This window comes from Culex quinquefasciatus, chromosome 2, assembly GCF_015732765.1.
Source record: "Culex quinquefasciatus strain JHB chromosome 2, VPISU_Cqui_1.0_pri_paternal, whole genome shotgun sequence".
NCBI classification, from domain to species: domain Eukaryota; kingdom Metazoa; phylum Arthropoda; class Insecta; order Diptera; family Culicidae; genus Culex; species Culex quinquefasciatus.
The window spans coordinates 205,066,232-205,082,299 of record NC_051862.1 but is presented as its reverse complement, the minus strand read 5'-3'; the positions used below and the strand labels follow the sequence as shown (position 1 = coordinate 205,082,299).

Below are 16,068 nucleotides of genomic sequence, written 5' to 3'. Positions count from 1 at the left end.
GGTCTTTTTTTGGTGATATCGTAGAGAAAAAGGTTTTTCGCGGTTACAGGAAAGAGTGTACGCTGCCAACACTGGACTTGTTGTTCATCTGTCAAAATTTACGGGACGAGGACGCAGCATTTATAAATAAACTAATTATCTGATAATTGCCTTGTCAATTTGATTTTTCAGCAAGATTTCGCTATTTTTTCAATGAAACGCTATCAATAAGTTGAACAGTAGTGCGCCTTACTGTGGAATTACAAATATCTCCTCACAAGCGATGGAATTCCCACGATCCAGCCAAAATGATCCATTCCAGCAAGTGTCGCTTTCTCTCCCCAATCCGGCGGAGAAATCTCCCCAACTGGATGACTTCTGCCGCATTTGTCTGCTCCGGAAGGTCCAGCTGCGCCCGCTGGCCACCCCCTATGCCGGCGTTATGATTCCGGAGATGTTGTACAAGGTGACCGGGACGCTGATCAACATGCAGGAACATCTGCCGCGGGTCATCTGCGACCGGTGCCTCGTGAAGCTGGACCTGGCCTACAGCGTGACGGAGGAGTTCCGCCGGCAGGAGGAGAAGCTGCGCCGGTTCTGGTGGAAGGGAGGAGTGCTGGTGGATGAGCTGGCCGCGTACCAGCACACGGAGGAGTCGTGGCGGAAGACGCACGCGGAGGAGGTCATGGATCGGTTGGCTTCGGGTCGATTGGATCCGGTTCCGGTTGCTTTGGCGGCTGCAGTGCCGGAACAACCTGTTGCGTCGGTGGATAACAAGCAACTGCTGGTTCGGAAGGAAGAACCGGAAGTTAAGCAGGAACCAATCGATGCGTCATCGTTCTGTATCGAAATCCTGTCGGATGATTCTGCTGACGAAGCGGGCCCAGAGACGACGCTGCAGGACAAAATTGACAACGTGATCGAGATGGAACTGAAACACGATGTTCCGGCAGCCGAGTCGCAAGAAGAGTTGTTGGTCGAGCAAGAGTTCCCTGAACAGCAGCATGAACACGAAATGGACACTTTCAATGCGGAAGCTCCACCGTCTCCGGTGGAATCGCTTTCAGAGCATGACGATAACGACAAAGATTCAGATTACGTTCCGGATGGCGCCAAAGACCGGGAAGGGGGCCCTCGCTCGTCTTCGGTGGCTTCTAGGACCAAGCAGACCGAAGAGGCGAACGATGCCTCACTCTATGACTATGTGAGTTTCGATTGATGTGATGGCCATAAATTCATACTTATTTCCCACCCCGCAGGATGAGAAGCTCGACAAAAACGCGACGGAATGTCCCGAGTGCGGTAAAAAGTTCGGCAGTTGGGCGAATTTGAAGCGGCATCACAATCGGCACGTTCAGATAGCCAAAGGAAGATACAAATGCAGTAAATGCGTCTGCGTTAGTTGAAAACAAAAAGTTTGCACAAATGATATTGCTGTTTCAATGTTTCGTTGTTACCTTTCTAGGTGTTTGCCACTAAACAAGAAATGAGAGGCCATACGTTGAATCACATTAGAGCGGAAAAGCTCAACTACTTTGAGTGCAAATTTTGTAAAATGGTAAGATAGTTGCTACTTGCTGCTGTTCACGAAAATAACCCTTCCTTCTCCAGCCATTCAGATACAGATCACGTTGGATAGCGCATCAAAGGATGCACGAGATTCAGAAAGACCCGTTGCCAATTCCAGCCGAACAGCAACAGAAGAATGAGGCGCCAAAAGTATACTTTGAGTGCCGATATTGTGAGATGGTGAGAAGACCTGCGTCGATCGTCGTGGAACAAAAACTTTAATCCTAATAAACATCGCTTTTTTCAGGTCTTTGAATGGGAATGCCGTTTGAAGCAGCACGAAGCAGCGCACCAAAAACGGAATCCCGACGGCGGTAAGGACCTGGAACCGAAGAAAAAGCCAACCATCCAGTGCCAGTTTTGTCCAAGAGTAAGTTCACACCCTGTTTATCGTTTAATTGCATTTCAAAAAAACATAATTTCATGGTTTGAAGAAATCAATAATATTCAGTTTTGTTAACCCTCTACTGCCCAAATTTTTTTTTCGAAAATATTTATTTTTCCCGTGTTTTACGAAAAACTTTACTTCTCTTGTTTTATGTTTTACTTGCTTCATTTTTAGTATTTTAGTTTGCATTTATCTTGTTTAGTTTATGTTTGTTTTTGGTAGTATTTGGCCTATTCTACCACCTAATATAATTACATTTTGCCTATCTATTTTTTTTTTTTACGTTTTAACAGTCAATTTTTTTAATTTTTTGCATGTTTTTCACATTTTCTGCTATAGAATGGCACCATCATTATTTAAATTGCAAAAAAAATGCGTAGAGGCATAATCTGGGACACTACAAAAATTATTGCATACTTCTTTTTACTGAAAATATAGGAAATGTTAGTTAAAAACACAGCCAAAGTTGACCCCTAAAAAAATGACATTTATAAAAACATTGGCAAAGTCACATAAAACAAGTTAAACTTCCAACCATGAAATTTTCTAATATTTTAAGAGTTCTTCTTTCCAATGCTTTTTAAAGATCAAAAATCGGTTGTAAAATTGATTTTTGGCGATTTTTTAGATCGAAGCCCGTCTAAAGACGGGGTTAGGTTGTAGAGGGTTAAGAAGGTATTAGACTATAAGTTTGGCTACATTTGGCTTTGTTTGCTAGTTTTTTTTCAAACTGTCAAAAAAGAAAAAGTGCGTGTTTATTTGTTTGCCATAGTCGAATACCTCCTTGAGTGATTTTTAAAAGATTTTTTTACAATTATCTTGGGAAATGGGATGTGAACAAACCGAGCAAGAAAGCATAACAGGAAAAAAATCAAAAAAGCAAAAACAATAAAACAAAAAACATGAAAATGAAATTAAATTATTTGAAATTTTTAACTTGTTTGTTTTTTTTTGTTTAAAATTAAATTTCTGAATTTGATCAAGTTTTCTGCAATCTAAGATGGTAACAAAAATGGCAGCATTCAAGAATGTAGGACTTCAAGAATTTAAGAATTTGAGAATTTAAGAATTTAAGAATTTAAGAATTTAAGAATTTGAGAATTTAAGAATTTAAGAATTTAAGAATTTAAGAATTTAAGAATTTAAGAATTTAAGAATTTAAGAATTTAAGAATTTAGGAATTTAAGAATTTAAGAATTTAAGAATTTAAGAATTTAAGAATTTAAGAATTTAAGAATTTAAGAATTTAAGAATTTAAGAATTTAAGAATTTAAGAATTTAAGAATTTAAGAATTTAAGAACTTAAGAACTAAAGAACTTAAGAATTTAAGAATTTAAAAATTTTAGAATTTTAGAATTTTAGAATTTTATAATTTTAGAATTTTAGAATTTTAGAATTTTAGAATTTTAGAATTTTAGAATTTTAGAATTTTAGAATTTTAGAATTTTGGAATTTTAGAATTTTAGAATTTTAGAATTTTAGAATTTTAGAATTTAAGAATTTTAGAATTTTAGAATTTTAGAATTTTAGAATTTTAGAATATTAGAATTTTAGAATTTTAGAATTTTAGAATTTTAGAATTTTAGAATTTTAGAATTTTAGAATTTTAGAATTTTAGAATTTTAGAATTTTAGAATTTTAGAATTTTAGAATTTTAGAATTTTAGAATTTTAGAATTTTAGAATTTTAGAATTTTAGAATTTTAGAATTTTAGAATTTAGAATTTTAGAATTTTAGAATATAACAACTTCAGAATTTAAGAATTTAAGAATTTGAGAATTTGAGAATTTAAGAATTTAAGAATTTAAGAATTTAAGAATTTAAGAATTTAAGAATTTAAGAATTTAAGAATTTAAGAATTTAAGAATTTAAGAATTTAAGAATTTAAGAATTAAGAATTTAAGAATTTAAGAATTTAAGAATTTAAGAATTTAAGAATTTAAGAATTTAAGAATTTAAGAATTTAAGAATTTAAGAATTTAAGAATTTAAGAATTTAAGAATTTAAGAATTTAAGAATTTAAGAATTTAAGAATTTAAGAATTTAAGAATTTAAGAATTTAAGAATTTAAATTTAAGAATTTAAGAATTTAAGAATTTAAGAATTAAGAATTTAAGAATTTAAGAATTAAGAATTAAGAATTTAAGAATTTAAGAATTTAAGAATTTAAGAATTTAAGAATTTAAGAATTTAAGAATTTAAGAATTTAAGAATTTAAGAATTTAAGAATTTAAGAATTTAAGAATTTAAGAATTTAAGAATTTAAGAATTTAAGAATTTAAGAATTTAAGAATTTAAGAATTTAAGAATTTAAGAATTTAAGAATTTAAGAATTTAAGAATTTAAGAATTTAAGAGTTTAAGAGTTTAAGAGTTTAAGAATTTCAGAATTTCAGAATTTCAGAATTGAGGAACTTAAGAATTTAAGAATTTAAGAATTTAAGAATTTAAGAATTTAAGAATTTAAGAATGTAAGAATTTAAGAATTTAAAAATTTAAAAATTTAAGAATTTAAGAATTTAAGAATTTAAGAATTTAAGAATTTAAGAATTTAAGAATATAGGAATTTAAGAATTTAAGAATTTTAAAGTTTTAGAATTGAGGATTTTTAGAATTAAAAATTTAATTTTTGCATTTTGAATATCCCATTTCGTTGATTTGTTAGGTTTTGTTATTTAGATCGCCGATCCAGATATTCAGGTCGCTTAAACATTTAGATCGGTAATCTAAACAAAACGATCGTTGAAGTACCAACTCAATGTGATCGCCAATTAATCAAGGTTTTTTTTTTCTCAAGAATTTCCGGAAACAAAACGAGCTGGATCGTCACATGCTTCGGCATAAGGATTTGAATGAACCAAAAAATACCGATGATAACTTTTATGAATGCGCTAAATGTGACCTAAAGTACGCAAATCCCCATCATCTCGTTCAGCACATGAAAAAGCACGAAAACATCGAAAATGGTAGATTCCGGTGCAAGAATTGTGACCATGTAAGTGAACCGAACCGCTCAACGACCCTTGGACCTTCATTACATAAACCCCTTTCCTCCTCGCAGGCATTTGGAACCCACTACGAGCTGAAACGGCACATGATCAAGTACGAAAGAAACCGATCCGAATCGCTGAACCCGTTCGACAGGGTGCCGCCTCCGGTCACGATCAGCCGCGACGACAAAACGTTCTTCAAGTGTCGCGAGTGCGCCAAGGTGTTTGTCTCGCGACCCAACTACGTCCAGCACGCCCGTACTCACGGCGTGCCCAAGTCCGAGTCGTTCCACTGTCCGGACTGTGGCAAGCGGTACGCCCAGCGGATCAACCTTCGGGTGCACCAGCAAGAGGCGCACAACTTGTTCATCAAGCCGGAGCCGGGCGGGGATGGTGTCGCGACCCTGGGTGCGGAGCTGCACTGCGCCAAGTGCGACACGCTGTTTTCGTCGCAGGAAAGCTACGAGCTGCACATGCAGAGCCATCTGGACGAAGTGCCGGTGGTCACTGCGGACGATGGCTTATCTCAAGAGGTATGTAAGAATATTACACAGTGCGAAAGTAGTTCGTTGTCAAGACGTTTTTTTTTTTCGAGTTCGAATCGGTGGAAATGATTTTTTTTCTAATTGTCACCTTATTTTAGTCTGTAATTTTGAACTGAACATATACCTATCTAGAAAACTATTGGTTCAGTTTTCAATGTTAAAAACTGAATGAAATTGTATGTTCTTTTCAATAAAAAATAATTTCCAAATGGATTTTTTTTTCCTAGAATTGGGTCTTTAAATGAAGCCTAATTTTGTGATATTATTGTTCACAGCGACAAAGCTTATTTTTTTGGCGACCGCAAAATTTTTATTTCTGTACGACTGCAGAGGTTTTAAAATGGATTTTTAATCAATTTTCAAATTTGAAAATTGAAATTTATTTGACAGTTCTTTCCAAGGGGACCATAGTTTACCGGTCGTTTAATGTTGTCTTGTCATTTTAATTGTTTTGCATTAAAATAAAAAAAAAGTGATCATAAATGGTTTTAAATCTTGATTTAAATTGTGTTTTTTTACCGTTGTACATAAAAATTTACATAGGGCTTTAGGGAATTTCAGAATCGGTTCGAGTTGCCAAATTTTAAGCTCAAATTTTTTTAAGCAAACGGTAGGTGAACAGCATCTAAAGGAGCTATTATACAAACTTGCACTTTTTCGTGTTTGAAAATTTGCGGCAAACTCGCAAACAAGAAAAATGTATGCAGGCAAACAAACAAAACAGGCAAACTGGCAAAAAGTGCGAGTTTGTTAGTTTGCCGTAGGGTAATAGCTCCTTAACTCCATCGTGCCTCAAATGTTGCCATATCAGCACTTTAACGTTCAATTACAGCTCTTATAATGCGTTTTCAACTGAAATCGAGTAATAAATAACTCAATAGGAAGTGAGCAAGCCAGTTTCTATCAACAGTTTTACTAAATACAGGGTTGTTACGGACGGCGCGGATCGCGCGGATAACGCGGATTTGGCACGGATTTGCTAACTAATTTTGCTCAGGCGCGGATTTCGCGCGGACGGCAATTTTGATAAATAAATAGATAAATAGATAGAATTACTTTCAGGTTATTAAGAAAAATATTATCAATAATTACGAGAATTGTTTTTTTTTTACATTGAGTGCAATTTCAATTTTTTATTTATAGATTTTTTCTGAAAATGTTTGTTTGTATTTTCTTAATACGAACCGTCGGAAAATTAAGAGGAAGACTATGTAGATATTATTTTTAAAATGTATGGTTGAGTATTTCCTAAATAAAATTATTACTACACTTCTTAATATATCTGGCTCTGAATATGTAATTTCTTTTGAGTTTTGAGTAATGTTTTTTTACCCTTATGTATTTTTAATTTTATAGTGGATATATTCAATTTGCCTTTGAATTTTAGATGGGATTTAACAGTAGAATTTTTTTTTTTCTAAATTTAAACATTCTTGGCGAAAAATAAAAAGATCTGAACATTCAAAAATTAATGCTCCATCATTCTAAATTTAAAAAATATGAAACTTTTTTTACATTCTTATAGTTTTTTAAATCAAAATTTTTAAAATCCAGATCAATTTTTTTTCTAATTTCTAAAATTGTAATTAAAAAAACCTGAAATTTCGAAATTCCGAATTTTAAAAATGTGAAATTCAAAACTACAAAAAACTAAAAAATCAAAAATTTTAAGAAAAATTCAAAATTTTAGATAATCTAAAAAAAATCAAAATATCAAAATAATAAATATAAAACAATTTTGAAAACAACCAAAAACGGAAATCTAAAAATCTCAAATAAAATTTAAATTCTTAAATTCTTGAATTGTTAAATTCTTAAATTCTAAAATTCTAAAATTCTAAAATTCTTAAATTCTTAAATTCTTAGATTCTTAAATTCTTAAATTCTTAAATTCTTAAATTCTTAAATTCTTAAATTCTTAAATTCTTAAATTCTTAAATTCTTAAATTCTTAAATTTTAAATTTAAATTCTTAAATTCTTAAATTCTTAAATTTAAATTCTTAAATTCTTAAATTCTTAAATTTTAAATTCTTAAATTCTTAAATTTAAATTCTTAAATTTAAATTCTTAAATTCTTAAATTTTAAATTTAAATTCTTAAATTCTTAAATTCTTAAATTCTTAAATTCTTAAATTCTTAAATTCTTAAATTCTTAAATTCTTAAATTCTTAAATTCTTAAATTCTTAAATTCTTAAATTCTTAAATTCTTAAATTCTTAAATTCTTAAATTCTTAAATTCTTAAATTCTCAAATTCTTAAATTCTAAAATTTTTAAATTCCTAAATTCTTAAATCCTTAGAGTCTTGAATTCTTAGTTTTTTAGAAGAAAATATTTCAAATATTGGAAATGCAATTTGTTTCGGAATGAAATTTTGGTGAGGAATTTTGAATACAACCGGCATTAAAATTAATAGATTTTGAATTTTTAGAATTTAGAAGTCTAAAATATAATTTAATTACAATTTTACATTTTTTAAGCTAATATTTTTGAAGTTAAATTTCATTTATTAGATTTTTATATTTTGTTTGTATTGTTTTATAATTTTCTATTTTGTTTATATTGGTCAAAATTATTGTAGTGTCCCTCTGATTTGCAAAAAGATTTTTTTTTTGGTGAAACTGTTCTTGACGTCTTTTTTTGCTTTCATTCTGTTTACACACAAGACGATGATTCTAGTCAGAAACTTCTGTACTGTACTGTTTTCGTGTAGTTTTTGCCACAGTTTATGTTGTCTAGTTTTCGCACTCTACGTTACATGTAAACACACACATATTTGTAAATAACAGAACACAAACAGGACGAAAAGGTCAGTGAACTTGTCCTGACCGTACATTTTCTTGTAGGAAAACCACCTCAGAACAGTCTCATTCCCTGACAGACCTCAGAGCAGGTCAGAACAGTTAATTTACTGCCAAATACAGCCTAGTTTACGCGAATAAAGTCTTGTTGTATTAAACAGTTTTGTTCTTTGAAATCTGAGTGTTGTAATTTGTATTTACCGGGAAAGAAAGTGCGACAGGATCAACAGACGTTCTTATGTGCGCAAACACATTCCTTCAAACATAAAACGAGTTTTTTTTTTATAAAATACTTGCTGTATTAGTTTTTTTTCTTTTGAAATAGCATTTCTTGAATGTTGGCCGCGATTTTTTTTATATGGCGTTGATTGAGGTTTCGGTCGGCGCGGATTTAGCGGGGATTTTTTTTTCGATTTTCCCGTAACAAACCTGTAAATAAGTAATTTATAAAGTGAAAAAATGATCAAATTGGAAGGAGTTAGGAGCAAGTGCTTAACCGACCAAACATACACGCAGAAAAATGTTTTGTAGAATCAGCCTGTACGAGGTTTGAATCAACAAAATTTTTGTTGAATATAATCAACGCAGATTTTGCGTTGAAACAAACCTTTATTTTCTCAATTCCACAAAAGTCTTTTGTTGTTTCGAAAAAGCTGCTTTGACGTTTAGCGTTGATTCAACAAAATTAATTATTTTCAAATCAACAAAACGTTTTGTTGATTCAAATATGCCTTATTTTTCTGCGTGTACGAAAATTTCTTTTATAACAAAATTCTTAATAGCTTAATATCAATTAATTTATAGAAGTTTTTTCATATTTTTTTACTTCTTTTTTTTGCTTTAGGATACCAAAAAAAAAAAAACAAATAAAATTGGCAATGGGCTTACAGGCATTTTATGGTGAAATTTTTCAAAAAGCGTCCCTGCAAAACATTTTTCAAAAAGCTGAGAAAATTTCCTACATATTTTCTTTATTCTGACTTTGTCGGCTGGACTGCTGGACCCATCCTGGGTACATACCAACGTTTCTGTCCCCTTCTCCCGAGATCTACAAACTGACATGGCGGGCGCCGTTGGTGGCCAATTACTGTTACCTATTTACACACATTACCGAGTTTTGGCGACTTTGGTGTTTTATCTTTACGCTCATACATGCTGATGATGAAGGAAACATCACTAAACCGTTAAGGAGCTATTAGACCCTTTTTGACAGTTTGCCTGCATTTGTTTGTGGATACGTGGTCTCTCAAGCTCAAGCTCTGACAGCCTCTTAATGCTTTAATTTTGTGAATGATTGCATGGAAAACTAATTATTTTGCAACATGACTTCTTTTGGCATAGGAAATGTTCAGTGTTCTACAAAGTCTCATCCAAAAATACGAAACAATGTGAAATTCTATAGAATTACCTTGTAGTAGGGAAAACAAATAAAAAATCATTGGTTTGGCTATTCAATACCTTGATACTATGTAGCATAAAAATCTTTAAAAACAATTTCAAACATAAATAAAAAAAAATCAAATGTTTCAGCCGACCATGTCTGTGGCAGACCATCCCTCGGACTTACCCATCATCCAACAGGTGACGGGTTCTTTCTTCAAGACCGAAAGTCATGCTCAGCAGACCCTACCAATGGAAGAATCTCACCAGATACCGTACCCGGTGAGCGCTACCGAACCAATGGTCGTCGAGGAACAACAACCCGAGCAAATTCCTGCCTTCGCCACCGTGGCGATTCCAGCGGACAACATTCCGGAATGGGCGGACGACCAGGCCAGTGCCTCCGGTTCGTGCTTTTCGGAAGCGATGCTGCCGGATCGGTCCGAGCTAACACCATCCGTTGCGTCGTCTTCGGGGCCACTCGACTCGACCGGCTACAGCATCGAGATCCTGACGGATGAATCCGACGACGACAGCGAGGCGGTAATCGAACTGTCCGAGGACGATGAGACGGTGCCATCCACGAGTGGGGACACCTGGAAGTGCACCCTCTGTGATGTGGTGCTGGTCAAGAAGAAGAAGAGTGACATTCAGAAGCACATGCTCATGCACGAAAAAATCCTGAACGGAACGTACAAGTGTGAAGTTTGTGACAAGGTTGGTAGAATGCTAGATCAAGCAAAATCGTTATAAAAATGTTATTAATTTTTTTTTAGAAATTTGGTGAAAGCTTGGAACTTGCTAAGCACAGACGACTGATCCACAATCTGAAAGAACCCCACCCGGACGAGGACACGATGGAGTGCAAACGGTGTTTGAAGCGAATCAAGAAGAAGAAGTTTTCGTTCCATCTCAGTTGTCACAAGAACATTGATATGCGTGCTATTGTGTGCAAATTTTGTGATAAGGTATTCAAGCAATTTACTGTTTGATCACAGCAAATGGTTTCATACTTTAATTTCAAACCCCCAGGCGTTCGGCACGAAGCATCACCTGAACTGGCACCGAAAGTCCAAGTCATGCGGTCAAAGACAATCCGACTGCCAGAAGCAGCGTCCGCCGACGGTGGCCCTCATCCAGAACCGGAACACGCTGCAGACGCCCGAGCAGCGCCAACAGGAAGGCCGGTACAAGTGCACCGAGTGTGACAAGTCGTACGCCAACGCCCAGACCATTTACCTGCACATGCAGAAGCACCAGGCGATGCGGGAGGGCCGGTTCAAGTGCGAGGTGTGCAAGCTGGTGAGATGGACATTTTTTCTGTGTAATTGTTGTTTCTTCTAAATTTGAGCGTTTTTTTCGATATTCACAGGCATGCGCGACGCAGCGACATCTAGAAGCGCACATGCAAAAGCATCCGGAGGTGTCCCAGCAAGGTGCTGCTTCTTCGACGGAGTAACGTGTTTCGACCACGTGCACAGAATATTAACCGTAGTTATGAACTTGTATTTTTCAAGAGTGACTTTTTAAATTGAAAAAATATACCCTGATGTAGTACCAATCTCCTTCGTTTGGCATGGCAGATTTCTTTATTTTTCGAAAACCAACATACAAACAACTCATTTTTTTACCTTTTTTAATGTAAAAAGTGTCAAGAAAAATAAGCATAATTGTTGTGAGTAATTTAGGCAATCTTAACATTTAGAATTCCAGATCCTCCCCTCCCTGTCATGCGCTTTTCCTATACCTTTAAGGGTGCCTACAGAGTGGACGCTACAAGCGATGCTACAAGCGACGCGACTAATTTGACAGACCAAGCGACAACGCGCGACTGGATTTTTGCCCCAGAGTGGACGCGACTAGAAGCGACTCCAAGCAACGCGACTGAAAGAAGCAATTTCGATGCAAACATAATATCTTTTGATGTTAAATGCAGTATTTGTTGTGCTCTAGTTCCAGAAATGGTTCTCCGAAATAATTTGGTGGCCACTGGCCACTCCAGAACCGATACTGAATGTCCCCCGGGGAACCACCGAAGAGGCCAATATCTGATCAGAGCAAAACCTGTCATTATTGGAATCTTTTTTTCATTTTGGAAGGACATCTCAGACATGGACAACCTAAATAATTGAATAGCCACTGGCCACTTTGGAACCGGTTCTGAATGTCCCCCAGGGAACCACTGATATGACCAGTATCTGATCAGAGCAAAACCTGTCAAAATTGGTATTGAAATTCTTTATTTTAAAAGAACATCTCAGAAAAAAAATATTTTGGAAGAACATTCTGAAAATTTAGATTGACTTGGCCACTCCGGAACCGGTTCTGAAACACATAAATTTAGAAATTCAAAAATACAAATACAGAGCAAATGTTCGCTAACTGAAACGAATTCGAATTAAAAAGCACTCAAAAGTTATAACCAGTTGTCAAACTGGCTTCGACATTTCAACCCCATTGTTCGACGATATCCGAGCACGTTGTTTTGCTTTTTAATTATCCGCACAATCCGTACTATCCGGATATTTGTAACAAAACATAATAGTTTTGGAGATTTTGCCTAATATTTTTTACTTTAATCATTATCTGGGGTGGATATGGTAGAGCACCCAGAAATCGTCATGCTCCAGTATTCACCCACTTACAGAGTCTAAACTGTGTTTAACTAACTTATACAATTTTTGGATAGAATGCAGGTACTTAGCCGGGTCCGGTGGCGCAGTGGTTAGCGTGGTAGCCTCTCACCCCAGTATGGCCTGGGTTCAATCCCAGACGGACCCGGTGGCATTTTTCGAGACGAGATTTGCCTAATCACGCCTTCTATCGGATGTGGAAGTAAAACGTCGGTCCATTAGCGTAAAAGAGGTTTTGAGTGACTCACCACACATAACCTTCGGACGCCTAGAAATGAGTAGAAACTTGCAACAGAGCCCACAAAAGACCCGGGGGTCGTTAAAGTGGATTGCTTTTTTTTGCAGGTACTTATTTATTGATTTCCAACACTTATCAAACCTGAACTAATTAATTTATTCATGAAACCGGTAGAGGGGTAATTTATAAAACTTGTGTTAATGCAAAAATGGATATTTTATATCGAATTAACACAGCGTTGCTCAGTGGGTCAAAGTATCTCGAAAAGATTTTACAGACTTTTAAAATTTTATTTACTCCACTTAAAGTTTTTGCTTTGAAGGCACAGTCTACCTTATTTTTAAATATTTTTTTTTTTTATTTTTAAATTTACAAATAAAAAAAAATATTAAAAGAGGAGCAAAATAATCAAAAGTTTAAAATTTTCAAAAAGTTATAGGTTTAGAACATAAAAATTAAATTTTTTATCAATGCTATATAAGAATTAAAAAAACGAAGAAATTATAATTTCAAAAAAAATAACTTTTAAAAATCAATATTTAAAAAAAATTTAAGTACATTCAAATAATAAGAAATCTCAACGTTTCGTACTCCGTAGTTAATTTAAGAATTTAAGAATTTAAGAATTTAAGAATTTAAGAATTTAAGAATTTAAGAATTTAAGAATTTAAGAATTTAAGAATTTAAGAATTAAGAATTTAAGAATTTAAGAATTTAAGAATTTAAGAATTTAAGAATTTAAGAATTTAAGAATTTAAGAATTTAAGAATTTAAGAATTTAAGAATTTAAGAATTTAAGAATTTAAGAATTTAAGAATTTAAGAATTTAAGAATTTAAGAATTTAAGAATTTAAGAATTTAAGAATTTAAGAATTTAAGAATTTAAGAATTTAAGAATTTAAGAATTTAAGAATTTAAGAATTTAAGAATTTAAGAATTTAAGAATTTAAGAATTTAAGAATTTAAGAATTTAAGAATTTAAGAATCTAAGAATTTAAGAATTTAAGAATTTAAGAATTTAAGAACTTAAGAATTTAAGAATTTAAGAATTTAAGAATTTAAGAATTTAAGAATTTAAGAATTTAAGAATTTAAGAATTTAAGAATTTAAGAATTTAAGAATTTAAGAATTTAAGAATTTAAGAATTTAAGAATTTAAGAATTTAAGAATTTAAGAATTTAAGAATTTAAGAATTTAAGAATTTAAGAATTTAAGAATTTAAGAATTTAAGAATTTAAGAATTAAGAATTTAAGAATTTAAGAATTTAAGAATTTAAGAATTTAAGAATTTAAGAATTTAAGAATTTAAGAATTTAAGAATTTAAGAATTTAAGAATTTAAGAATTTAAGAATTTAAGAATTTAAGAATTTAAGAATTTAAGAATTTAAGAATTTAAGAATTTAAGAATTTAAGAATTTAAGAATTTAAGAATTAAGAATTTAAGAATTTAAGAATTTAAGAATTTAAGAATTTAAGAATTTAAGAATTTAAGAATTTAAGAATTTAAGAATTTAAGAATTTAAGAATTTAAGAATTTAAGAATTTAAGAATTTAAGAATTTAAGAATTTAAGAATTTAAGAATTTAAGAATTTAAGAATTTAAGAATTTAAGAATTTAAGAATTTAAGAATTTAAGAATTTAAGAATTTAAGAATTTAAGAATTTAAGAATTTAAAAAGAATTTAAGAATTTAAGAATTTAAGAATTTAAGAATTTAAGAATTTAAGAATTTAAGAATTTAAGAATTTAAGAATTTAAGAATTTAAGAATTTAAGAATTTAAATTTAAGAATTTAAGAATTTAAGAATTTAAGAATTTAAGAATTTAAGAATTTAAGAATTTAAGAATTTAAGAATTTAAGAATTTAAGAATTTAAGAATTTAAGAATTTAAGAATTTAAGAATTTAAGAATTTAAGAATTTAAGAATTTAAGAATTTAAGAATTTAAGAATTTAAGAATTTAAGAATTTAAGAATTTAAGAATTTAAGAATTTAAGAATTTAAGAATTTAAGAATTTAAGAATTTAAGAATTTAAGAATTTAAGAATTTAAGAATTTAAGAATTTAAGAATTTAAGAATTTAAGAATTTAAGAATTTAAGAATTTAAGAATTTAAGAATTTAAGAATTTAAGAATTTAAGAATTTAAGAATTTAAGAATTTAAGAATTTAAGAATTTAAGAATTTAAGAATTTAAGAATTTAAGAATTTAAGAATTTAAGAATTTAAGAATTTAAGAATTTAAGAATTTAAGAATTTAAGAATTTAAGAATTTAAGAATTTAAGAATTTAAGAATTTAAGAATTTAAGAATTTAAGAATTTAAGAATTTAAGAATTTCAAATGTTTAGATTTTTAAAATTTCAGGTTTTAAAATTCTATAGAATTTTAGAATGATGATCTCGATGATGGTCTGTTTTCCTTGAGAATTAGTGACGGCTTCACCTGAATTGCTTACTACATTACCACACCAGCCCTACATTTTTACCATTGAATCAAGATTTTGCATTGTGTCCAATGTCCATACAAAAATGTTTTCAAAATAAAAATTCAAAAGACGCTTACTGAAAATTTTCTGATCGATACGATTTCTTTGACAAAGTTATGCAGTCCAGCCTCGATTATCCGAAGGTTTCTATGGGATTTTGGGATTCTATGTGGACTTCCGATAATCGTATGAAATTTTTGTTTTGTTTTTTTTTTTTGTATTTTGTTACTTTGAACAAATTCAAGTTCTGCAACTCCATTTTATTAAAATTCAAATGGTTGATTGTCATCAAGTACATTTTCCTTATGAACGCCATGGACCATTTCCGAGATGTCCTTCCAAAATGAAGAATTTCGATACCAATATTGACAGGTTTTGCCCTGATCAGATATTGGCCACTTCGGTTGTTCCGGAGAACCAGTTCCGGAATGGCCAGTTTCCACCAAATTATTTCGGTGGACCCTTTTTGAGATGCCCTTCCAATATGAAGAATTTTGATACCAACATTGACTAGTTTTCTTCTGATCAGATATTGGCCACATCGGTGGTTCCCCGGAGGACATTCAGAACCGGTTCCGGAGTGGCCAGTGGCCACCAAATTATTTCGGTGGACCCATTCTGAGATGCCCTTCCAATGTGAAGAATTTTGATACCAACATTGACTAGTTTTCTTCTGATCAGATGTTGGCCACATCGGTGGTTCCCCGGAGGACATTCAGAACCGGTTCCGGAGTGGCCAGTGGTCACCAATTTATTTTGGTGGACCATTTCTGAGATGTCCTTCCAAAATGAAGAATTTCGATACCAATATTGACTAGTTTTCTTCTGATCAGATATTGGCCACATCGGTGGTTCCCCGGAGGACATTTAGAACCGGTTCCGGAGTGGCCACCAAATTATTTCGGTGGACCCATTCTGAGATGCCCTTCCAATATGAAGAATTTTGATACCAACATTGACTAGTTTTCTTCTGATCAGATATTGGCCACTTCGGTGGTTCCCCGGAGGACATTTAGAACCGGTTGCGGAGTGGCCAGTGGCCACTAAATTATTTTGGT

The 16,068-nt window shown here is 32.5% G+C and overlaps 1 protein-coding gene across 1 annotated transcript; it reads left to right on the top strand.

The window, feature by feature from the left end:
* Positions 1-83: 83 nt before the first annotated feature.
* On the top strand, positions 84-11,213 carry LOC6045404 (zinc finger protein 84). Its single transcript, XM_038255607.1, has 11 exons — positions 84-1,183; positions 1,239-1,376; positions 1,445-1,537; positions 1,591-1,728; positions 1,796-1,918; positions 4,734-4,931; positions 4,998-5,459; positions 9,803-10,369; positions 10,429-10,620; positions 10,685-10,954; positions 11,025-11,213. The coding sequence occupies exons 1-11, from the start codon at positions 263-265 to the stop codon at positions 11,109-11,111; spliced, it is 3,189 nt and encodes a 1,062-aa protein (XP_038111535.1). The 5' UTR covers positions 84-262; the 3' UTR covers positions 11,112-11,213.
* Positions 11,214-16,068: the final 4,855 nt, after the last annotated feature.

Excerpts from the sequence above, each read along its gene's own strand:
- LOC6045404 (XM_038255607.1), top strand. The coding sequence starts at position 263 with ATGGAATTCCCACGATCCAGCCAAAATGATCCATTCCAGCAAGTGTCG. Across the intron at positions 1,377-1,444 it reads AATGCAGTAAATGCGTCTGC|GTGTTTGCCACTAAACAAGA; the intron begins GTTAGTTGAAAA and ends TTACCTTTCTAG. Across the intron at positions 1,919-4,733 it reads AGTGCCAGTTTTGTCCAAGA|AATTTCCGGAAACAAAACGA; the intron begins GTAAGTTCACAC and ends TTTTTTCTCAAG.